Here is a 25,406-nt window from a genome sequence, read left to right as displayed (position 1 = left end):
AGTCATATGATCAACCGGAAGTAATAATTTGGGTCAAACATGGATGTAGGAGAACTGTTATCATACCAGGTAGTCTAATTATTATATTAATATTTCTCCACAGACCGCATTATACATAGTATGAATCTTAGTAAAGCCGCTTCTGTTGTAAACGGTCAAACTGTGTGTAATTTGGTTTCCGACTGAAAGTTACGATGGAATATACTCACACAGGCACCTGATATGTACCCTAAATTCGTCAGTCAACAGACTATGATTTAACCGGCGTTGTAACTCAGCAGGTATTTCTAGCATCTTTATTTCTTAATACGTGGGAAGGTAGAACTTTCGTTATATTTATTGGTTTAACTCTCTGAAGAAGACACGATGGGATATATCGAGTGCATCATTGTTGTATGTGCAAGCAAGGTCCAAGTTGGAACAAACTGATGAAGTTCAAGAACCTTGTATAATTCCACCCTAACAATCCCATTCTGTCGACTAATGCACTTTAATGGAAACAAACTTCGTATTTCAGTTAAATGTGGAAGGCTGAACAGATGTTACCACCTTGAATCTAATCAAACTTAATATGTTATTCTGATTAGCCAACATCCTGGGAGGGGACGATGGGCCATCTCATAGTGCATGTTTACCCAGTCACATGCATGCACATGTCCAGTAGCCATATTGTTAACAAAACTGGTTTACATCTTCATATTTATTCTGGAGTATGTCTCAGGGCTTGAAAGTAGAACTGTTCAGTTCTGTCTGATGATGGGGAGAGAACAAGCCCTGAAAAATTGTACTCCAGAATAAAATGAAGATGTAACCCAATAAAAAATCTTTTTGTTCATTGTAGCCCAAAGTCAAGTTAGTTCAGTAGTCCTAGGAATCATACTTGTACTTGAAACTGCTCCACCCTTATATTCCTGACATAATTCATTACTAGTGCCTCCAGTGGAGATTCCACAGTATGGGCTATTACATGCTATCAACCTTTTCTTTCTCTTATCTAGTCTAGCTACAGGACACTATGATGTATGCCTGGAACAATATAGATTGTGGTGTTAAACAGCATACACTCTCTTCATGAAACCTTGGATGTGAATTGTTTCTCACTTTGATTTGTCCAAGATGCAATGATTGTTTTAAAAAAATGAATGGTGATTATCATCTCTGTGCTATGTATCAATGATGAGAGCATTGCCCACACAGGATTATCACATAAACAAATGCTTGGGTATCTTATGTCCCATTTGACACGTCTCACTTGATAATTGATACCATGGAGGATAAAGTTAAGTTTTCAATGAGCTTGTGTTGTCATTGCTTCTAAGAATATGAATTATAATGGTTGCTACTGATGAAAGTATTCATATCATTAATCAAGAAAATGGCATGTGTAGGCAAATGTGGATAACCAAATATTCTTCAGGAGGATGAGTACATCAAGACAAACACTTAACCTGTCACTTGTAAATTTCATTGTGTGTTTTCATTAAAGAACTAATCATCATAATTTTCAATGATTTCCAGCCTGACAAACCAACTGCCAATCTAAAGAAGAGGAGAGATGACGATCGTCCTGAATATGATGTTCCTCGAAAAAAGAGGATGGGAGACGATGATGACCCTGAACGAATCCTGGAGATGGCTGATGATGACCTCCCAGTAAGTATTGAGGTCATCATCTACAACTGTGAATATTTTTAAAGTAATAACTCTATTGTGTTGTGTGGAATAAAATTAAGTGAAATTTAATCATTACTGAAACATATAAAAACAAATACTTCATGCCAATGAGCTGATAAATAGGAGTACATTAGCAGTGACATAGTTTGGCATCAGAACACAAGACCAGAACTGACCTTCCTGTTTATATAAATCCAAATGTTACTTTTTCAGACTGATGTTTTGGATGAGACAAACCTGAAGAAAATGTTGCTGCAGTTTGAAAAGAAAGTATACAGAAATCAGGAAATGAGGATAAAATTTCCGGACCTGCCTGAAAAGTGAGTTGTCAGTTTCAGAAAATTAAGTGACATTCACCTTTCAGTGTCTTACTGGGTTATACAGATTTTATTCATCCATAACTTTCATAGAGAATATCTAACAACATTAGCAAGTTTTAATAAATGCTTCATGGTTTTATATGTGTTATGTCATGACAGCTTCAGCTTGGAAATGACATCACCTTCTGTGTTTTATCACACCTAACAGTGAATGTCACGAGATAAAACTCAACAACCTAGCTAAGTTCTTTTAAATGCAAGTTCTGTATCAGTCAATAATAAAAATTACTGAATTATGCAAGTCATATCTAGATATATTTAATCAAATCAGGAGACAGTTATGAGTAAATTATGAACTGCACAAGAAGTTGTCTGAGTTAGAGAGTTAATAGGATGTCCTGTATGGTAGAAGTCAGTCACATTTCCTAATTGGATGACAAACAAGGCAAATCAAATTCTGGTAATGTTGCTATTTGTTATAGTATTTGAGTGAATGAGGTATGTTTAAACCAGTTTTGAACATTGCTCCAGTTATATCATCATATTATTGTGACATTTGAGTTGCTCGGTTCCAGACTGGCTTGTGTAACACTGAACCGTTTTGTAGTTACTGACTTGTGAGCAGCCAGTCCTGTTTGGTCTCAGCCAAACTAGTCTATAGAGGATATCAAAATTCAAATATGCTTTCAATGTTACTTGTGCCACATTTGCATCACTGTCAGATGGAGTGATAGGGTATCAAACATGGATACTTGCCCATACCACAGTATACCACACTGCTGCCACAGGAACACGCAGCCATGTGGTCAGCAAACTAGACTCTCCAGTGAAATGTATCTGCCAATTAAAGATACAACATCACACATTTTTGACAATATTTTGGCCTACATCAGATATATTTGGGCATATGCACTTTTTAGCTTCCTACTGATGCAATGAAAGACTTATGACTTACATGAAATAAATAATGCACACATCAAGGCAAACAGTTTCCAAACAGAGAATACTTGCCATAAATGGAATGTTAACACTTGGTCCATACATCGATAACTGTCACATGCAGTGTTGTTTCCACTTGCCTTAAATGGAATGTTAACACTTTGTCCATACATCGATAACTGTCACATGCAGTGTTGTTTCCAAACAGAGAACACTTGCCTTAAATGGAATGTTAACACTTTGCCCATACATCAATAACTGTCACATGCAGTGTTGTTTCCAAACAGAGAACACTTGCCTTAAATGGAATGTTAAGACTTGGTCCATACATTGATAACTGTCACATGCAGTGTTGTTTCCAAACAGAGAACACTTGCCTTAAATGGAATGTTAAGACTTGGTCCATACATCAATAACTGTCACATGCAGTGTTGTTTCCAAACAGAGAACACTTGCCTTAAATGGAATGTTAAGACTTGGTCCATACATCAATAACTGTCACATGCAGTGTTGTTTCCAAACAGAGAACACTTGCCTTAAATGGAATGTTAACACTTTGCCCATACATCAATAACTGTCACATGCAGTGTTGTTTCCAAACAGAGAACACTTGCCTTAAATGGAATGTTAAGACTTGGTCCATACATTGATAACTGTCACATGCAGTGTTGTTTCCAAACAGAGAACACTTGCCTTAAATGGAATGTTAAGACTTGGTCCATACATTTATGCAATGTTGTCATGTTTGCCAAATTGGTTTCAATCACAAGTTGTGCATAGGATATTCATAAAGAGCATGTAACTCTGGGGAACTCTGAGGTTCCTTTGCAAAAATGTTCAGTGGTAGAGGGCTTGAGAGTCGATTAAATGCAATGTTGCATTAGCTCATTCAAACATTTCTATTTAATATTGTATTCTAAATGCATAATCGTTTTGTGAATAAATGATATGGTAGCTTCCCTGAGTGCTGATAGTATTATTGGGAGAAATGCATTGTTTTTATTAGAGAAGTGTGGTGTGATATAGTGCCTGTAAGACATGAGAGTGCTGAGACCCATGCTATTGTAATATTCAGATCTGTTCAATGTATTGGTTCATGTGATACTGAAAGAGATGAATAATTTGCCTGTTTGTTCTACCTGTGACAGGTTTATGGAGTCTGAGATCGAACTGAATGACATCATACAGGAGATGCATGTGATCGCCACGGTGCCGGAGCTATACCATGTGCTGGTGGAGTTAAACACTGTGCAGTCACTGTTGCAGCTCCTCACGCATGAAAACACAGGTATGTCAGGGATCGAAAGTCTTGCACACTTACCTAGAACTTGCTGGTGCAATGGACATGTCAAACAGGACACATTCTGCACATAGAAATTCTTGAGTTTTAGGGTTTGGTTTGGGTTTTTTTTTTATTACTTTATTTGTTTGTCCACATTTTTGGTTTGATTGCAAAAGTAAGTGTACTGAACCACAAAAGAAATGCAAACTTTTGTGTTACTGAAATATGGTTCAGTCCTATGGGAGGCCGCTGATGTGGGAATGTGCCATGGAAGAGCCCTGATGTATCCTGCGGTAGGTAATCCAGTGTGAGGCTGGCTGTGTGGGAATGGACCATGGACAAGTCCTGATTTATCCTGCAGTGGGTAATCCTATGGGAGGCTTTGGATGGGAATGGGCGTAGTCCAACTAAAAGATGTGTTATGGTATCAAGATACAAATCCTACATTGTGTTTGGTTAATAACCCATTCCTGAACAAGCCTCGAGCAGATAGGTCATGCTATATTCATGTCATGGTATTGGGAAGTACATGTATTTGTGAAGTGAGGGCTTAAATACCAATGTATCACATTTGTTTTTACAGAAGGAACAATGACACTATACTTACCTCTCATATTTTGCAAGTTTCATATCTTTACTGGATGTTTACCCAGAACCTTCAGCAGTTGTTTACCCAAAGCCTTCAGAAGTTGTTAACCCAGACCCTTCAGCAGTTGTTTATTCAGAGCCTTCAGCATTTGTTTATCCAAACCCTTCAGCAGTTGTTTACCCAGACCCTTCAGAATTTGTTTACCCAGACCCTTCAGCATTTGTTTACTAAGACCCTTTAGCATTTGTTTACCAAGACCCTTTAGCATGTGTTTACCAAGACCCTTTAGCATTTGTTTATTCAGAGCCTTCAGCATTGTTAACCCAGACCCTTTAGCAGTTGTTTACCCAGACCCTTCAACATTTGTTAACCCAGACCCTTTAGCAGTTGTTTACCCAGACCCTTCAGCAGTTGTTTACTCAGACCCTTTAGCAGTTGTTTATCCAGACCCTTTAGCATTTGTTAACCCAGACCATTGAGCTTTGTCTTCGTTTATACATGATTTTTTCACCTACTTACTTTGGTTTACATGCTCTCTATCAGGAGATTACTGAGAATAATGTTGTGTTGCCAGATATTGCAATAGCTGTGGTGGACCTGATCCAGGAACTGACTGATGTTGACACCCTCAATGAGAGTGAAGAAGGTGCAGGTGCTGTAGTAGATGTGTTGGTGAGTCTGTGTTGTCAAGTGAAGCTCACAATGTGAAGACCCTCAGTTGTAGGTACTTCAGTTTCTTTCCATTTAGATGCCAAGCTTTACTGCCCAGAAAACAAAATATCTTATGTTCAGATTTGGTAAGGAAATTTTGTGTAATCACTGAACAGATCTTTTGTGTGTCCCAAGGAGTGAATCTTCCATTTATTGGAGTTCTGTGAATGATTCTTTCTCATTTAAGTACCCGTATACCAGCTGATCTATTATTTAGACATTTCAGTTCCTATGTTTATTTGCCACATTACGTACCTGAATACCAGGTGATCTGTTACATTTCAGTCACTCTATTTCCATGTCTTACTTCCTTTTTCACTACCCATATCCTTGTCTGTAACCCATGTATCTGTCCTCCAGCTGGGCCATGTTGTGCTACAGGTGTGGTGCAGGTGTGCTATAGAGAGATAAATGAATCTATGAATCTCCACCACACCAAAGGTGCAATAAGTTTAAAACCTCCCTTTGCTGGCTCTACATTCTTGCAGTAGCGGATCTGCTACAATCAAGCTTGCCAGTGTCAACAAAAATTGGTCACAGATGTGAAAGTGTTTTTGCAGTGCAACTCCAATTTGGGGGAAATCATGCAGATAGGTCTGAAACTTTAAAAGAAAATATGCAAGAACTCCTGCTACCTCTTTCAGAAAACCTGTGTATTGTTTGTGTTGCCAAGTTTAATCATTTTGATAAGTAAAAAGTAAATGTAAGTCATGATTGGTACACTCAATTTCCCTGTGTAGACATCTGACTGGATAGAAAGCCAGCCAAGAGTGGTTATCATCATGCTGACATGTAGATGCATCAAGATTATAATGGAGACTTACTGGAACATATACCGGGGAGATATCAAGGATGGCCATCTAAATCAACTCCCTGCCATCACTGTTGAGACAGTACATGTACTGGGTGCATTGGGTAAAATGTGTTGTGCACTCCCTTTAACAATGTGTTAGCCTCTCAAATCACCATTGTTTATTTCATTGTTTGTTTCTTAGTCACAGTAAGCGAATGTTTGTTTGTTTGTTTATAGTTGGAAGGGCAAGTTGTGGCTGTTCTGGTTCAGAATCTTGATCGGCTTGATGAGAACGTGAAGGAGGAGAGTGATGGCGTGCATAATACTCTAGGTGAGTAAGGGGAATGAGAACATAGTCTGACCATCATCTTGTAGGCTAAGGGTTGCCCAGGAGTGACATTTTGTTGACACTATCCATGAGGGCTAGGACTAGAAGGATGCATTTCCTTGATACTTCAGTTTACCTGAATACAGCTGATCAGAGGTAGAGTGTTGTCTTGTGCATTCAGCCCAGATCACAAATCAGTAAAACAACTAGGTGAAGTTAAGCAATGGTTTGCATGGAGAATGCTTGGAGGGGTGACCATGTTTGGCAGCTTGACTCCTGAGAGTTTCTAGGACTTCAATCCTGCCTCACAACAAAGCACATGTGACACATCTGATCCCACCTTAGGCAAGTGGATTCAAACTTGCCTCTGTTGATCCAGCAGTGAATGAGTGTGATAGGTTATATGACTATTAACCATCTAGTAGCTCACCAGCAGCTTGGTTAAGTGAAGTATGGAGTATAATGTCTTACGGCTTTGAACATGTTCAGCTTTGTGTATGCAGGCACATTATGAATATCCATTTTAATTATCATGAATAAGATGTACATATGTACATGTACCTGGTGACAATGGAGTTGATTTAACATATTTCCGTTCCAGCTATAGTGGAGAATATCACCGAGTTTCGAACTGAAGTGACCACTGAGGCAGCCCAGCAAGGCCTCCTACAGTGGCTGCTGAAGAGAGTCAGGGTAGGGCAGCTGCTTCTGTCATCTTGTAGCACACTAGTCATATTCAGTCTGACTTGTTTGTGATGTGTCATCAACTTCCAGCCAGTGAGACTTGTTTATATGTCGTATTGAGTGTCTACGCTCCCAGACAGGCATATACCAGCTTCTTCCATTGTTCTATGTGTGGTTTGTACCAGCAGCTCACACTGATGGAATATTTGAAATTCTTTTTATGCTCCTTACTGAGTGATGTTTACAATGGTTGGTTGCTTTGTTATTTAACGTCATGCTCAGCAATATTTCAGCTATATGGTGACAGTCTGTAAATAACTGAGTCTGACTAGACAATCCAGTGATCAATAGCATGAGCATCATCTTCACAGTTGATGCCATGTTCATACCAAGCCAGTAGGTCAGACTTCTGATCCCACTTCTGATCCCATTAGTCTCTTCTGGCAACAAGCATGTGTTGTCCAAACCAGTCTTCTTTGCAAAGTATGTTTAAATTTGTTACACTTGTATTTACTAGTGGGGCTGAACATATATGTTCAGTCACATGTTCAGTTCAGTTCTTGCAGATTTGTAGATATTGTGGACAGCAAGTTACTTGTTTCGTATACATCCTCGTTATCTGACAGTGACTATTATAATGTTGCTACTTTTTTCAGGCTAAAATGCCATTTGATGGGAACAAATTGTACTCAAGTGAAATACTGGCAATACTGCTGCAAAATTCTGATGGTAAGAGGCAGTATTATATTTTATAACATCATATATGTAGTTCAATCTGAAGGGCAAGTTAAAATGAGCTAATATCCTGATGTGCTGTCTGCTGTCTGTTATGAAAACTAAACCAACTCTGGAAATAGACTTGTTAAGATAACGAAACCGTCAAATAAATTTTTGAACTTATCCTATCTCATGGTACAAACTTCTGTCTAGACTCTGTCTACTCATTCTGCTTGGAGTGCTCCTACCCATAGGAGCTCCACCCATTCACTTTATTACAATAAGTGGAAGTGTTTTGATTGATATTGTAAGTCCAGGGTATCTCATGTGATGAATTCCTGCCCAACTTCTCGGCTATGCAGATTATTCAAGGATAAGATTATCCTGTGGCTCCAAAAACAAGAATGGTGATTCAAAGATGGTCATGTGGTTAGTGGGGAATGCAGCGTGTGGCATGCTTTTCTTGATAGCTGGGAAGCTGTCTTATAAAGAGGGTAGCATGGAGTGTTTTGGTAAATGGGCAAGAGAGGCCTTGGGAGAAAAGTTGACATCGTTCCACATAGTGTTGAAGCTAGCGAGAGAAGTGCACACCTTGAGATAGGATAAGTATATGAATATACAGTTTATTGTTTAAATGTTTTCCTTATCCTGACTCATGCTAATTATGCTTATCTCCTTCTTCCATGCGAATGACAGTGGAACGCTTGAATCCCTTGTAGTTCCCGTAAAGTGGGCGTAAAAGTTCACTCACCCACAAGTTGATTCCCTTTTCCAACCAAAACAGTCATGTGACTTGCCATGCTTGCTTGTACTGGCTAACAGTGGCTGATCCTCACCCCCAGTGTTCACACACCAGCCTCCAGCAATACAGACCCGACTCCAGCAACACAGACCAGCGCAGCCTTATTGCAGCTTTAGGAAGATGGAGACAGTGCCTTGGCATACTCAAACACTTCGACTACATCACATCACTTCTAGCCTAAATCGCACTTTGACCCTGACAACTTCATGAAGCAGTTTCTAAGCAGGTGATTTGCTATGATGCAGCAACAGTTCGCCAAAGAGAGAGCTGCACATCAGAACCCTCCAAGGACAGACAGTGTTCAGGGAAGCACAGATCTTGAGATGAACGTCCTTGTCCCACAAGTCTGCAACTGAAGATGATGTTCGCAAATGTTCATGTTTAAGAAGATCATCACATTCAGAAGACTCAGCCTTCAGAGGGGAAGAGTGAAAAGGTTCGACGAAATGTCCCTGAGACTACGAGAGAGGTCACGTCCAGGAACCCTCATGTTTAGAGAATGTCAGGCACGAGTGGAAGAAGTGAATTATCTTTGCCATCCAGTCATTTCACATCCCATACCATAGTTCCCACTGACATAGATCAACATGAGGGATTTTCACTGGATTGAAACGACAGACATTTTTGGAAGGAGGAAGTTCACGAAAGGAAGGTTCACAAAGGCACCATTTGTCTGACCCAGAGTTCAGATCATTTAATGAAAGCATCGTGCCTTCCAGCAAAGCAGACATTCATCCAGATTCTACAATTTTACTGCCTGAGGTTTCCTTAGGATCAAGACATGTGTTGACACAGACTACTTTATTGTTGTGACGATTTATTGTTGTTTGATGATCAACCTCCAGCATCATGGACAACACTAGCATAGCCTCATTGCTTCAAGAAGATGAAGATAGCGCCTCAGTGTTCATGAACATGTAGAACGCATCTCATCAAGTTCAGTCCACAAAGCAGAGCTTTGTCTCATGTGTGTTAATGAAGCAACTTAGATCACAGATGATCCTTATGTTGGATCAGCGTTTGGCAGAAGAGGTGCACGTCAGAACCCAGTGTCAGACAACTTTTGAGAAGGCGCCAAAGATGAAACTCCAACATGCATGCAGTTGCAAAACGGCAGACTGGTTACACAAAGTTAACCTGCATTAAGAAGATGATGTCAATCTTGCACAAGTGCAACTTCATTGAGATCTTCTCCAGTAGACATCACTCCTGTACTGTTTACAAGAGATCAAGGGGACATACTAGCAGTCGACACCAGCCTAAGATCTGTGTCATCATAGTTCCTCATCGAAACATTGCATCCGTCCCAATGGCTAATGGACTAGCATTCAAATTGATGAATGAGTTGATTAGCAAATCGATGTTGCAGCGAAGTTATCAACTCTGCAGCAACCTATTTGAGTATTGCAACACAATTTGGTTATTCAAGAATTTTTTGTACATCACTTCATTGAGATTGGTTACTACTGAGAGCCAGTAACAATATTAAGTAAGCATGGAAATATCAGAACATCTGTATAAGATGACAACTACATTTTCCTGAGTGACGAATAAGACGTTGAAGAATAAGAACGCAACTACAAGGGGAATAGTCTATTTACATCAGCACTACGCACTTTTCATGCACTTTTACTCAGCCAACTACACCCGTGTTCTTCTGGGACAAGCCGAATAGCAAGGTTGTAGACAAGGTCAAGTGATATGAAAGGAACCAACAACAGCACAAGATACCATGATGATCAGTTTGCTGCAAAACCAGTGATGTCAGTTATTCAGTTATCCAAAATCTGATTGGTGCATGAGAGATAACGCAGGATAGCAGTATACAACCTTCCAGCGTGGAAAGACTTCATCTACAGTCTAGAGTGCAGTATACAATAGGGTTCCATTGTCTTCACAGGATGCATAGAGGTCCTCCCGTGACAGCAGATTAAACATTGTTTATCTGGGGGCTTACAGCAACAAGTGACAGATGGTTTCTGCCAGTCTCTATAAGAAGACTTCACATTGATGTCAGCTCACTTTCAGCATAGATCATTGGCGATACCAAGATGAAGAAGGACACATCATTGCTGCATATTGTTAAGATTCCGGTAATAACATCTTTATTACCACTGAAGTGTGTACCTGGTTGGAATTACCTCAACCATAAGACTGTTTACATGAGTAATCAGCTGATTGGAGTGCCTCAGCAGAAAACGAGTGTTGTAATATGCTGGATCCTTGGTTGAAGCGCTGCTGTTAGCAAGATTTGTCATCAAACAGAACAGCATCATATTACAGGAAGATCGATGAGACAAGATTCCAGTCTCTTCTGGTTCTACTACCTTGAATGTTATCACAGATCAAACAGACTTAAGTGCCTAGTGAACCTCTTGTCAGCAGAGACAACGATAGAGGTCTCAAGGACGACAATATCATGTTGAATGTGAGCTGTTATAATGAGTGCCTACAAAGCATTAGGACTTGAGCCTCCTAGAGTTTCCAACTCACTCAAAGTCAGAGGACTGGCATTCACACTTGCTCTGGGCAGAAACTGCTCGATATCAACTATAATGGAGGGCAGCTTTTAGAAGTCGGACTCAGTGTTTCCCAAACACTACCTCAGAGAAGACATCTCTGGCATTCACCAGTTTGGGCCACTTGTTGTAGCTCAACAACTACCAGTTCCACAAAGGCGTTGAGTTGGAAATCTCATGAGTCAGGATAAGGAAAAATATGTAATTTTTTAAGCAAAGTTGATATTTTTATACTTATCCTGACTCATGGCATCAAGCCCAACCAACCTCCCACATCAGACTGTTTGGCTTTCCCAGCAAAACCAAGTGCAAGGGCTTACTCAGAAGAGAGTGACAAGCATGGCAAGTCACATAACTGTTTGGCAGGAAAAGAGAGGCAACTTGTGGTAAGTGAACTTTTGCATCTGCTTTACGTGAATAACAAGTGTTCCACTATCATTCGCATAGAAGGATAAAAGTCAGGATAAGTATAAAATATCAATTTTGCTTAAGAAATTACATTTTTATCAATATTTTTCAAACATTTAGAGCAGTCTCATCTGTAAAAAGGCTGCATTAGAATTACATGCTGTGTTTACTTGATATCTAAAATGAAATATGTAGGACGGCTGTTGTTGTTGCTGTACATATTTTTCCTTATCCTGAATCATGCTTAATTGCTTATCTCCTCTTCCCTGGCGAAGGTGGTGGAATACCTGAAATCCCTTGAAGTTCCCTTCTAAAACGAGTAGCCTCCCTTTTCCCGCGTAAACGGTCAGCTGACCGACCATGCTTGTTACTCTTTCCTTGAAAATCACCTAACACGAGAATTATTGGAATTCAGCGTGCCTGTGAGGGGCGGCTGGGAGGACTTTCATCATGAGTCAATTTTATTCAGAAAATTATATTTATGTTGTGTATTTACAGAGAACCGACAGTTACTAGGAGACATTGATGGCATCGATGTCCTGCTTCAGCAGCTCGCTGTAAGTTGACAAGTCAATATACTTACCCCAAGCAGTGGCAGTATTTAATACTAGTAGGCCTTGTATGGTGTACTTGTAGGCCTGTATAGAAAGTCTTGTGATTTTACTGATATAGTGTGTGCACTCTTATGCCTGTGATGGAAGTTATGAGACTGTATACATATTGTGTATGTACTTGAAGGCCTATACATACGATGTATGTAGTTGCAAGCCTATAGTGGAAGTCATGAGACTGTATACAGATGGGTTATGTACTTGTGGGCCTATAGTGGAAGTTATGAGACTGTATACATATGGGATATGTACTTGTGGGCCTATAGTGGAAGTTACGAGACTGTATACATATGGGATATGTACTTGTGGGCCTATAGTGGAAGTTACGAGACTGTATACATATGGGATATGTACTTGTGGGCCTATAGTGGAAGTTATGAGACTGTATACATATGGGATATGTACTTGTAGGCCTATAGTGGAAGTTACGAGACTGTATACATATGGGATATGTACTTGTGGGCCTATAGTGGAAGTTGTGAGACTGTATACAGATGGGTTATGTACTTGTAGGCCTATAGTGGAAGTTATGAGACTGTATACAGATGGGTTATGTACTTGTGGGCCTATAGTGGAAGTTATGAGACTGTATACATATGGGATATGTACTTGTGGGCCTATAGTGGAAGTTATGAGACTGTATACATATGGGATATGTACTTGTGGGCCTATAGTGGAAGTTGTGAGACTGTATACATATGGGATATGTACTTGTAGGCCTATAGTGGAAGTTACGAGACTGTATACATATGGGATATGTACTTGTGGGCCTATAGTGGAAGTTGTGAGACTGTATACAGATGGGTTATGTACTTGTAGGCCTATAGTGGAAGTTATGAGACTGTATACAGATGGGTTATGTACTTGTGGGCCTATAGTGGAAGTTATGAGACTGTATACATATGGGTTATGTACTTGTAGGCCTATAGTAGAAGTTACGAGACTCTATACATATTGTGTGTGTACTTGTAGGCCTACAAGAAGCATGATCCTAACACTAAAGATGAGATTGAATACATGGAGAACATGTTCAACTGCCTTTGCTCATCCCTCATGCTGCCGGCCAACAGAGTCAAGTTCCTTAAGGGCGAAGGTCTGCAGTTGATGAATCTCATGTTGAGGTTTGTGCATTATCACTTCTTCTTATCAATGCTCTACAATGGATGGTTTATGGATAGGTTTATGTACCCTGTTACATGTGAATACTTTTCTTGGTAAATCTTAGCTTTCACATCCAAGAATTGAGGGAAGTCAGACAGTGTTGGTCGTAATGTTGTTTTTCTTCAGGAGAGACTTTGCTGTTTCTGTCGAATTCTTTGAACAAATCAACATGGTTCATTTTGCTTGTAAAGAATGGAAACGACATCAAGTTTCGCTTGTTGCATATCAACATGTCTTTCGTACATCCATTTGAGTACAATTGATAGCAGCCCATGTTTGCATGATAGGCTAGTTAAAGACTGAGAAATTTATATATATATATTTTTAACTTACCTTACCATAGGTCTTATGCATATTACCTCAAGCTTCGCTAGTAGAGATCAGACAGACGTTGATTCGCCATTCCCTGAATGGCTACCTCGTATAATCTACGGATGTAGTCACGGAAGTGACGTGATCTCCCTACTCGCGGGAAAGCGAGCCATCCCAAAATTCACTTTTACTTCTAGCGTTCGTCTGATCAGACGTGTTTGTTTCGCTCGGAGTTTTCTATTGTGTTGAATAAAGTTGTCGTTCAACAGGTAGGTATGTCTTGTTTCCCTAGGTGTGTGGTTAGTTAAATTGAATTTAACTTCACTTACCTTGCTACCTCGTGTTGTAAATGTTTCTTTTTTTTCTCACTTCGATGTGGGTTTTCCTGCGTCGTTTGTGAGGTGTCATGGCGGCCTTGGAGGTTCTTTATTCCGTCAGGAATACTTCCTCCATCTGTTCTGCTATTTTGTATGGTATTTCCTCCCGATTTTTGCCGTTTTTCATGTGTTTTTTGTCCCACGTGGCATGTTTCACAGGTAGCCATGTTGGTTGCTAGCCGTCGCTGTCGCGAGCTTACAGGCGTACCCACTTTAGGTTGGGGGTGCGCTTTTGCTGCATTTTTTATGTAGGGGTGTTTTTCGTTTCTACCTCTAGCGTTATTGTTTTATTTCACGCTTCGGGTATGTTTTTATCTGTTGCAGTTAACTGTGTATGACTCGGCAGTTTTGTACTGTCTGCAAGGGGCAGAAGTCAGCCAAGGATCCCCACCCCTGGTGTCCGGATTGTGCATCGCAGACCTGTTCCCTTGACAGCCGCTGTCAGCATTGTACTAGTCTTTCAGTGGCGGATTTCAAGACCTTTTTAGCTGTCCGTAGAAAGAGGTTTACTCAGCGGAAGAGGAGAATGTCTTCCCCAGCTTCTTTACAGGACGACCCGGAGCTGCCTACCTTTACAGCACCAACGCCGACGCCTGGTTTGGAGCGCTCATCTACGACGCCGGTTCGATCGTCTCCGGAGCCACTTCGCTCGGACGCCTTTGTTGACTTATCCCGTCCGGACGCCTTAGCGCACCCAGAAGTTCAGAGGCTATTACGGTCTCTCCTGACGCCCAGCACTTCTACTAGAGAGCCAGCGCCGACCTCAGCTACTGTGCCAGCGCCCATGTCAGCGCCTGCCTTGATTCCCGAACTAATTTCAACGTCAACGCCTACGCTTATGCCAGCACCGACACCTACGTCAGCGCCTATGCCCACGTCAGCGTCTACAGCCTTGATGGGGACACCTTCACTGGTTCCAATACCAGCACCTATACCTACGCCAGCGCTTGTTCAGACGCCGGCTCCTGTGCCTCCGCCAGCGCCTTACCGGATCCCCAGGATTTCTCACACGCTATCTAGAGAAGAGGTGCTACAACGTCAGCTAGACGAGGAGCGCGCTCGGCGCTTAGAAGCTGAGCGCTCGAGACGCAGAGCATGGTCCAGATCTCCGGGGAATCGGCGCTCCCGTTCTCCTCACCGTAGTCGGCGCCGGCGCTCGCGCTCATGCTCACGCTCTCCTAGACGACGGCGCTTCCGTTCGCGATCCAGATCTCCTCGGCGCTCTTCCAGAACCCGGCGTTCACGTTCACCAGAGGCCTCGCGAGTTTCACTGAAGGATTCTTCTACTCGGACGCCTTCTACCTCTTCCACCCAGCGGCGGGAATCGACTTCAGTCTCTTGGGAAGATTTGGAGGAGCAACACTTCTGCCCTGACTATGAAGAAGAGGCAGGTGTAGGCGAGGATGATGGCACCTATCTACCACTATCGGCAGTGTTTGAGTGGATTGCTGACAGGCTACCTGACTGTCCTTCTCCGTCAGTCGATCCTAATAATCCGGCGTCCATCCGTTTGTCCCCGGAACTACTCATTCCACCTCATCCTGTGGTGGCGGATGCAGTGTCTCTCCTGGACGAGGATTTTGCCAAGCTGTCTCTGAATCCTACGATCAAGTCAAGTCTAAGTCAAGGAAGTCTGATTACAAGATCCACAGCCTAGACTTCACAGATAATGGTGCAGCCCAGGACGACTCACTCAAGCGCTTGTCAAGTTCTTCACTCTCAGCTTATAAAGTGCAGGACTCCAAATTAGCAGCTATTGACACGGAACCCAAGCGTATGCTTAAACCCATTTCGGCGTTAGCCTCAGCTACTTCAGCGGCTGCAGCAGACCTATCAGAAGACAACGCCTCCAGGGTGGATCATCTCACGACGATCTTCCAGTGGCAGGGCAAAGTTCTTCATGACTTACTCGGTCACTTACGTGCAGCGTTGGCTATGACAACTTCGGTTCGCCGCTCCGGCTTCCTGGATACATGTAATTGGCAGGAGGAATTTAAGCGCCAATTACTTCGGGCTCCCTTCACTTCCAAGTTTCTGTTCGCCAACAAGATTCCAGATATTTACAAGTCGCACGCGGAATTAACGAACACTGAAGTCGCGCTGTCTACCTTTGAGGCGCTTGGTTCTGCCTTTCGTGGCAGAGCCAGAGGAAGTGGAAAGAAGCGCTATATTCCCAGGAGGGAATCCATCCGCTCCTCCTTTGGGAGGGGACGGGGCCACACCAAGGATAATGACACTCAGCGGAAGCCCCAGGAGCGCAGCCGGGACACCCCCTCGACGCCAGGGCGAGGCAGAGGCAAGCGCCCCTACTCTGGTCGCTGAAGCCGTGGATGTCTCCGACTGGGACCTCCCACCCCCAGTCGTACCTGTCCATCCGACTCCAGTAGGTGGGAGACTAGGGATCTTCTGGCCCAACTGGTCATTCCTAGAGGATCAATTTGTAAGCAAGATTCTTAAGTCCGGCTACAAACTACCATTGGTCGAGACTCCACCGCTGACATCTACTCCCCAGTCGCGGATATATCCTCAACACCAACTAGCTCTCCTAGAGTCCAATATCGACATTCTGTTATCCAAGAGAGCCATAGAGACAGTGCTGGAACCCCACCGCTCCCCGGGGTTCTACTCACCCATCTTCCTGGTGCCAAAGAAAGATTCCGACAAGATGCGCATGATTCACAACATGGCGGTCTTCAACAGACAGTATCTGGCCGACCCTCCTCATTTCCGAATGACGTCCCTAGAGCAGATTCGAGCCAAATTGTCTCCCGGGGCTTGGCTAGCCAGTCTGGACCTACAGGACGCTTACCTACATGTTCCCATACATCCGCGTCACAGGAAGTACCTGAGGTTCGTCTTCAACGGAATACATTACCAGTGGAGGGTGCTTCCGTTTGGCTTTTCTACGGCCCCGTGGCTTTTCACACGCATCACGCTTCCGGTTACCAGGTTTCTTCATCTAAGGGGAGTGGACTTCGATCCATACATAGACGACTGCCTTCTCAACCACGGCAGTCCTCTACTGCTACGCAAACAGTTGGACTTCTCCACCCGCCTGCTGCATCAACTGGGTTGGATGGTCAACACCAACAAGTCACATCTGGAACCAACTCAAGAACTGACCTTCATCGGGGGATTATTTTTAACAAAAGACAATCTTGTCAGGGTCCCTCCAGATCGATGGCTAAAGATTCTGGCGTTTGCGGATCGAGGTCTCTCTCAACCCATGACCCTCAGAGAGTGGCAGTCTCTGTTGGGTCTTTTGACATCGGCGCAGGATCTTACTCTCAGAGGGCGCCTTATGCTACGGCCCTTACAGAGGTTTCTGTCACCATTCATCCAGATGAACGACCTGAAGTCACGGGTTTTTCTACCTCCACATCTACATCAGTATCTCCGGTGGTGGATGGTAGAATCGAATGTCTGCGTCGGCGTCTGTTTGGAAGACTCCAGTCACGACCACGAGTTGTTCGTGGATGCGTCTCTACTAGGGTGGGGCGCCCATCTGGCGGGCCGAACGACCTCAGGGCTGTGGTCCGACGCCGAAAGGTTGTGGCACATCAACAACCTGGAATTGCAAGCCGTCATTCTTGCAGTTCGCCGCTGGCTACCGATTTTGTCCAACACCAAGCTCCTGGTGGCGTCGGACAACTCCACAGTCGTCTGGGTTATCCGGAATCAGGGCACGACCAGGTCCAAGCAACTTCTAGACCAGATGTTCGTGTTAGCAGATCTGCTAGACAGCAACGGGATCACAATCAGGGTTCAACACATACCCGGCTGCAAGAACATTCTGGCAGACGCGTTGTCGCGCCCAGGCAGACCTTCACCGACGGAATGGATGCTTCATCCAGACGTGTTTCGTCAGATTTGCCTTCGCCACGGGAGACCCCTGGTGGACCTCTTCGCCACCAGCTTCAACCATCAGCTACCAACTTACGTGTCTCCCGTACCGGATCCACAGGCTTGGGCAGTCGACGCTCTATCTCTGTCGTGGGAGGGTCTAGACGCGTACGCTTTTCCACCACCCGTTCTTCTCCCAGAAGTGATTGGCAAGATCAAGCAGACACAGAACCTGAGACTGCTTTTGGTCGCGCCCTGGTGGCCAGCCAGACCGTGGTTCCCCGATCTGCGACGCCTCGTCAGCGGAGATCCGGTTCAGCTTCCAGATTGGCCACACTTCCTTCGTCATCCGCACAGCCAACAACTCCATCCAGATCCGCTGAGATTCCATCTGCACGGCTGGACCATTTACAGAAGGCATTAAGGGCGAAAGGCTATTCCTTGCATGTGGCGAATGCCATAACCCGAGCTCATCGGACATCCACCAGATCCCTCTATGATGACAAGTGGCGCTCATTTGAAAGCTTTTGTGCTCAGAGATCACAGGATCCCATGACAGCTTCCCCACAGTTCGTGGCGAATTTTTTGATGTTTCTACGTAATTCCAAGCATCTCAAAGGGAGTACGTTGGGTACCTACTTGTCAGCGTTGAACTCCGTCTTGGCGGTCAAGACGGATCGTCAGATTTCTAAAGTTCCAGAACTGGTTGCCCTGCTGAAGGCGTTCAAGTTGGAGGACCAGAAGGTCAAGTTCCGCCCTCCAGCTTGGGATCTGAATGTTGTTTTGCAACACTTGAGAGGCTCCCCATATGAGCCCCTAGAGGATGCTTCCTTCGAGCTGTTGTCCAGGAAGACGGTCTTCTTACTTGCCCTAGCTACGGCAGCTAGAGTTAGTGAGATTCATGCCCTGGATGTCACACAAGTGCGTTTTGAACAAGCTAGGCATGGTCGAGTCCACTTTGGATTGCTGTGGGACTTCATTGCCAAGAATCAGCTTCCCGGGCAACCAGATAGACGGTTCTCCATCCCATCTTTATCGACCATCCTCGGACGACATGATACGGAGGAGGAGTTCCTGTGTCCAGTCAGGGCCCTTAGATATTACATCCAGAGGTCTGCCTTGAAGAGACATTCCCGAAATAGACTGTTTATCCCTTTTTCTTCATCGTGCAAGGGGGAAGTTAATAGAAACACTATTGCTCTGTGGCTTCGTGCGACTATCCTGGCGGCGTACGATGCCAAGAAACTCCCCCATCCGACGGCGAACAACCCCCATGAAATTAGAGCCCTGGCGTCCACTATGGCCCTCCACAGGAACTGTACGGTGCCACAGATTATGGAGGGTTGTTTTTGGAAGTCGTCCACCGTTTTTGCCTCACACTACCTGAGGGACTTGGCTGTCGAGGACATGGAGGGGCTTCAGTCTTTTGGCCCGTTGGTGGTTGCACAGCAACTCACCCAGCCTTCCGCCCATTAGGTAATTGTGTTGTTCTTACCTTTGGTCTTAAGATTAACCTCACCCTCTGGGTGCGTCGGTTTCTCTTTGGAGTTCCCTTGGGTTATCCTTTGTCCTGTTTCCAGGTTTGCCCTGTGACGTTGGCATTGGTCTCCCGGGTCTCCTGTGCATGTGCTTGGTCTGCTGAAGATGTGAAGGTCCTCCGGAGTCCACACCACCGTCCTCTCTGTCGAAGCCATATGCATAAGACCTATGGTAAGGTAAGTTAAAAATTTATTAAAATCTAAATATTTTAGATATTTAAATACTTACCTTACCATAGGGTGGTGACTCCCTCCCAACGCTGGATGCTCCTCCCCACTTTGGACTCATCGGACCTTTCTTTCCTGCTGCCAGTAAAAGTGAATTTTGGGATGGCTCGCTTTCCCGCGAGTAGGGAGATCGCGTCACTTCCGTGACTACATCCGTAGATTATACGAGGTAGCCATTCAGGGAATGGCGAATCAACGTCTGTCTGATCTCTACTAGCGAAGCTTGAGGTAATATGCATAAGACCTATGGTAAGGTAAGTATTTAAATATCTAAAATATTTAGATTTTAATAAATTTGTCAGCGCACTCACTCGCTCAACTATTGTTCTCCTGTGAGACTGGAAAATAGTGAACAGGTTAGGTAAAGCAGATCTCAACTTCTTCTGGTATAGAGTGACCCCATAAAAATCTCCAGATATCTGTTTCAGAGAGAAGAAGTTATCCAGGAACAGTGCTATTAAGGTGTTGAATCATGCCATGACTGGCAATGAGGGTTTGGACAACTGTCAGAAATTTGTGGATATCTTGGGGCTACGAACAGTCTTTCCACTCTTCATGAAAACACCGAAACTGGCCAAGGCTGGTCCTACACCTGACGAACTTGAGGGTGAGACACAGGAGTTCTGGATGAAAATACTTGTTTGAAACATGATCTCGTAGTCATTATTATAGTGATTTTCTGAAACAAATCTTTCATGTTGACTAGTACTCTATTCTGGAGCTAAAGAAACACAAACTGGATATTACTTTTAGATTTCTACAGATATGCGTCTTTCCATAAATGTGTGTGTGCATTATTTATTTGTAATAATAAGAGAAGGAAGGAACTTTGACTCTATGATGGTTGTGGATACAGGTTAGATGATAATTCCTAATTACTGGTGACTTTCATCACCCATGTGACACTTGTCTATCTGTTCCAGAACATATCAGCTCTGTGATTGGTTCATTGTTACGGAACTGTTCTGGGCCACAAAGGCAGAGACTACTCAACAAATTTACCGAAAATGATCATGAAAAGGTAATGTACTTCATATCAATCCTTTGGTTTTAAATAATTTGACTTGAATTTCAGTCTCAGTAGAGATTCTACATACTACTGTAAGTTGCAGCTGTATCATGAGGGGAATAGTGCCCAGAGACAAGCCTCAACCACATACAGTCAAGCACTTTTTACACAGATGTTTTGGTTTCGTCTGAAAACCATCTGGACCACAAGTTGTTCGGCTATTTGAATTTGCCAAGGAACATGTTTGGGAGCTGCACCATGAACATTTATTCAGTCAGATAAATTTACATTGTACATACATGTGCCTTTGTGAAGTAAAGAAGTCCAGAACAGAGTCTGTTTCATTGGTCACACTTCTTAGTTGCAGTCATTTAGTGACATTTGCATTTTGCAGGTGGACTAGTCATCGTCAAGTCCTGACCACAGGATTGTGAATGATATATCTGTTTGATGTATTCATTGCTTATAAGACTTGACCCATGAAGGTCCCAGGGTAGAATAGACCTTCAACAACCCATGCTTGCCATAAAAACGCGACTATGCTTGTCGTAAGAGGCGACAGCCTTGCTGACTTGGTTGACACATGTCATTGGTTCCCAATTTCGCAGATTGATGCTCATGTTGTTGATCACTGGATTGTCTGGTCCAAACTCGATTATTTACAGACCGCTGCCATATAGCTGGAATATTGCTGAGTGCAGCATAAAACTAAACTCACTCACTCACTCACTCACTCACTCACTCAAGATTCATAACAGCATTTCCTCAAGGCAAAATTGTACCTCGTTGGGTATGTGTTGACAAGTAAACAACAAAGATACACATCAAACGATCTATCAAGAGATAGCAGTGAACACAATAATCATTTGAGCAGTAAGCACAAACTCACACGTATGCACCTACCTGTCATTAAGTAAGCCGTCTGGATATTTTGGTCAACTCTCAATGGATAGGGAATGGATTGAAAAATCATCGTCCAGGTCCAGAACCACACAGTAGGTGATTACATTTAAAGAAGAAAAGTTTTGTCATGCCGAAGGTGGAATTTCTGGAAATACGGAGTCCATGTAAACAGGACTCAAAACGTATGGCCAAATGATACTGCTATTACAAATTTCTTTTGCTGACATGTTTTTGTCTGCCAATGTAAAAAAGTTAAAACAAACTGACATTGGAAGTAAAATAATGTTTGTTCTGCTGCAGGTAGAACGACTGCTTGAACTCCACTTCAAGTATCTTGATAAAGTGCGGACTTGTGATGAACAGATTGAAAAAGAAAAAAAGGTATGTTCTTAATGCTGCTGTTTACTTTCCAACCCAATGTACTACACAAATTCCAGAAATGTTTTACAGCTTTTTAATTTGCCATGGGGCTGTGAGGTAGCCTGTGGTCCAAGCATTCGCTCATCATCACTGAAGTCAAAGATTCAGATTTCCCACATGGGTACAATGTGTGAAGCCAATTATGGATGTCCCCGCTGTTATATTGCTTGAATTTTGGTAAAAATGACAAAAAAGCCAACTCACTCAAGTTTGCAACAAAATTCAGTTAATACAAACCTGATCAGTGTCACGCATCACTACTTAAATATCTTGTGTATGGTAACCAACTTGAAGCCTTTCAATTTTCTTCATAAAGACAATACATCAGTTCTGCTATTTTAATGGAACAATTTTCCTATAGTGTTACCTATAATTCATTTAAGTCTTTGTGTCCTAAAAAGTGAACCTATCTAAATCCCTGTGTCTGTGAAACACATTCAAACAAGAGGTATGAGTATTCAGTGTTGCCTTACAGAGACTGAGGCAGACGGGTGAGGACGTTGATGACACAGCTGAGGAAGTGTTTTATCTGAAGAGACTGGATGTAGGACTGTTTACCTTACAACTCATTGATTACATCATGCTGGAGATCTGTGCTACAGGGTCACCATCAGTGAGTGCCTCAATTGCCATTTGAAAAATTTGTTCACATTTTCAGTAGATAATTTCAAAATGATTAAGTCATCCAACTTTTCTCCCATTTTCGTCAATTTATTACTCATGAAAGACAATGTAGGCAAGGAGAGATAATTCTTCTGAGAATATCCAGATAATCTTGACATAGAATCTTGTTCAAATCTGGCAAATACCAAACCTATTAATCACCCTCAATGAATTCTTGACCTAAATGACCAACACAGTGATGAAAAACATTTATGAATTGTTTCATTAACTGAGTTGCATATTCTTGGTCCTAGGTTATCAGTGTCCGTAATGACAAATCAATATATCTGTTGTTTCAGATTCGACAAAGAGTTATGCAAATTCTGAACATGAGAGGAGGGTCTATAAAGGTTATCAGGAACATCATGAGAGGTGAGTACCAGTAGTAACCAGCATCAAAGGTTGGGGAGATGAACTCTTGTAGCTTCTTGTAAATGTCCTAATGGCTGAAGTAGGCTTTCCAGTCAGTGACTGTTGAACATGGATCCTTGTTGTACTTACACACGATCAGGGCCCTGGTTGTGTGCAATGCAGGCAACAGTTCTCAAAGTCAACAGTTTCAAAAATTTCATTATTCCCCCAAACAAATATATAATTAGTTATGTCATCATGACAGAACATTTACTTATCATTAGCCTTGTGTTACCTTCCAAACAAAGTAAATTTTCCTTTCAAGATATAAGGTAGTCCGCTTTTGATGAGTGAAACTACATTTAATACAACAAATGTTGATCAGTGTACATTACATAATGTTTCTTTCATATGTGAACTAACGTCTTGTGTTTTCTGTGGCAGAATATGCAGGTAATATTGGAGATGCTAAAGATGAGGAACTCAGAGAAGCAGAACAGAACAGGATTATTCAGCTGGTTGACAAATTCTAAGTCAGGTGATAGTTAAGGGTCATACCTTGTTACAATAGTGACATGCTCTGCTTGAAATGGACAGTGAGATCACATCCAGCAGATGCATATCAACAACATCCGTGAGGACTCAGTGTGTTCAAGGACTTACAAGACCACCCATGACAGATACGTCATGGGATGTGATACAGAAGGGATTTCAGTGCACCTTCATTGACAGACTTTATGTGTCAACTCATTGTTCAGTGGGTGGAAAGGACATGCTGACATGGAGATAGAAGGCATTATCATAACCTAGACAACAGGAAAACATTGTCTCATCATATACAAGACAGTGGTGGCCCTAATGCTCCTTATGTTGGTTCAGGGCGATCGGGTAGCCTAGTGGTTAAAGTGGCTAGTCATGCTGAAAGCCTGGGCTTGATTCCCCACAAGAACACAAGGTGTGAAGCCCATTTCTGGTGTCCCCTGCCGTGACATTGCTGGAATATTGCTGAAGGGGTGTAATAACCCAGCTGACTCACTCTCATGTTGGTTCAAACATACTGTGACAAGATCCCTCTACATTTTCATCTCAGCCAACCAAAACAAGTTCAGTCACTTTTAAGCAGTCATCTCTGAATAGATTGTTCTCTTCCATTTCTGTGGAGACATGACACCTCTATGATAGTAAAACACTGTATGTTTAAGTGCTGCAGAGGGGACTGAAAGTATTAGTCATTTTGATCCATTGTCATCATCATTATCACTGAAATAAACCATGTCTTACTTGTAAATTTATGCTGTTTTGTGTGTGAAAAAATGTAAAGACTTGTATTTGTTCAAACAGAAAGCCTCAGATGTATATGTTAACTAGTGGGCTAACCAAGCTGGTCATGATTCACCAAGTAGCAGTAGCATTGGGGCTGATGCAGCTCCTATAACACACTCACCAGACATAAAGCAGTGATCTCTTTCTGAAATGTTCTCTTCCCACAGAGGTTACTCCTGTCATATCTTTGTATGTAAGCTCTCTTCTAATATGGCTCTTTCATGGTGCAAGTGTTCTGGATTCATGATTGGTTGCAATCAGATTTTGTTGTTTCAAAAATGATCATTCACAAAGCCTTGGTAACATTGCTGCATGCTTCAAGAGAACTAGAACCTCTTCCCCAGCATGATGCTTAAATGTTTCATCTTGACAGAACCCAGTCATGCAATGGCAGATCAATGACATCTCCAACCCCTTCGTTGACCACTGACAAGCTAGCCATTAAATATCTTACGTATCACATCAAAGATCTGTTGTGACTGGCCACTGGAAAAATACACCAAGAATAAACAGAAATTGTTATCTTTGTAACTCAACAGCAATAGCCGACGAATTTCACTACATATTTAACTATTTTTATTTAATTCATTATGGGAGATCATAGCTTCCAAATATATCCCTACTTATTACAGTAAATGGCCAAATTTCACAAAAATGAAACTACTGTTTACCTTAGATGATTATTCACTTGTTAAGAATATTTCAACATTTATAAGAACTATCAATAACACCATAAAAGGATTAACACATTAATATGTTCATTGTTACCAAGTGACCATAACAATTTATCGTTTATATTATGCCATTATTTGAACTGTTCCTGTACCACCAATGGTAGTTTGTCTGAATAAATATTGAGATGAATTGAACTGAACAAAAACAATGTTGATTAATTCATGCA

The 25,406-nt window shown here is 42.4% G+C and overlaps 1 protein-coding gene across 1 annotated transcript; it reads left to right on the top strand.

Moving 5' to 3' along the window:
- Window positions 1-4: 4 nt before the first annotated feature.
- Window positions 5-24,470, top strand: LOC137258281 (beta-catenin-like protein 1). The gene is made up of 16 exons (XM_067795908.1): window positions 5-69; window positions 1,519-1,653; window positions 1,888-1,994; window positions 4,082-4,221; window positions 5,379-5,476; window positions 6,546-6,639; window positions 7,238-7,329; window positions 7,977-8,049; window positions 12,265-12,323; window positions 13,350-13,498; window positions 20,265-20,443; window positions 20,760-20,857; window positions 22,049-22,129; window positions 22,644-22,781; window positions 23,131-23,203; window positions 23,627-24,470. The coding sequence occupies exons 1-16, from the start codon at window positions 40-42 to the stop codon at window positions 23,713-23,715; spliced, it is 1,635 nt and encodes a 544-aa protein (XP_067652009.1). The 5' UTR covers window positions 5-39; the 3' UTR covers window positions 23,716-24,470.
- The last annotated feature ends 936 nt before the right edge of the window (window positions 24,471-25,406 follow it).

The sequence above is a fragment of the Haliotis asinina genome, chromosome 12, assembly GCF_037392515.1.
Source record: "Haliotis asinina isolate JCU_RB_2024 chromosome 12, JCU_Hal_asi_v2, whole genome shotgun sequence".
Taxonomy (NCBI): Eukaryota; Metazoa; Mollusca; class Gastropoda; order Lepetellida; family Haliotidae; genus Haliotis; species Haliotis asinina.
The sequence above is the reverse complement of the archived record's forward strand: the minus strand, read 5'-3'. Positions and strand labels throughout refer to the sequence as shown.

What these genes read in the sequence shown, in the direction of transcription:
- LOC137258281 (XM_067795908.1), top strand. Translation starts at nt 40, where the DNA reads ATGGATGTAGGAGAACTGTTATCATACCAG. An exon ending in CCGAAAATGATCATGAAAAG is followed by an intron (nt 20,858 to 22,048) that starts GTAATGTACTTC and finishes GTTCTGCTGCAG; the next exon opens with GTAGAACGACTGCTTGAACT. An exon ending in TATCAGGAACATCATGAGAG is followed by an intron (nt 23,204 to 23,626) that starts GTGAGTACCAGT and finishes TTTCTGTGGCAG; the next exon opens with AATATGCAGGTAATATTGGA.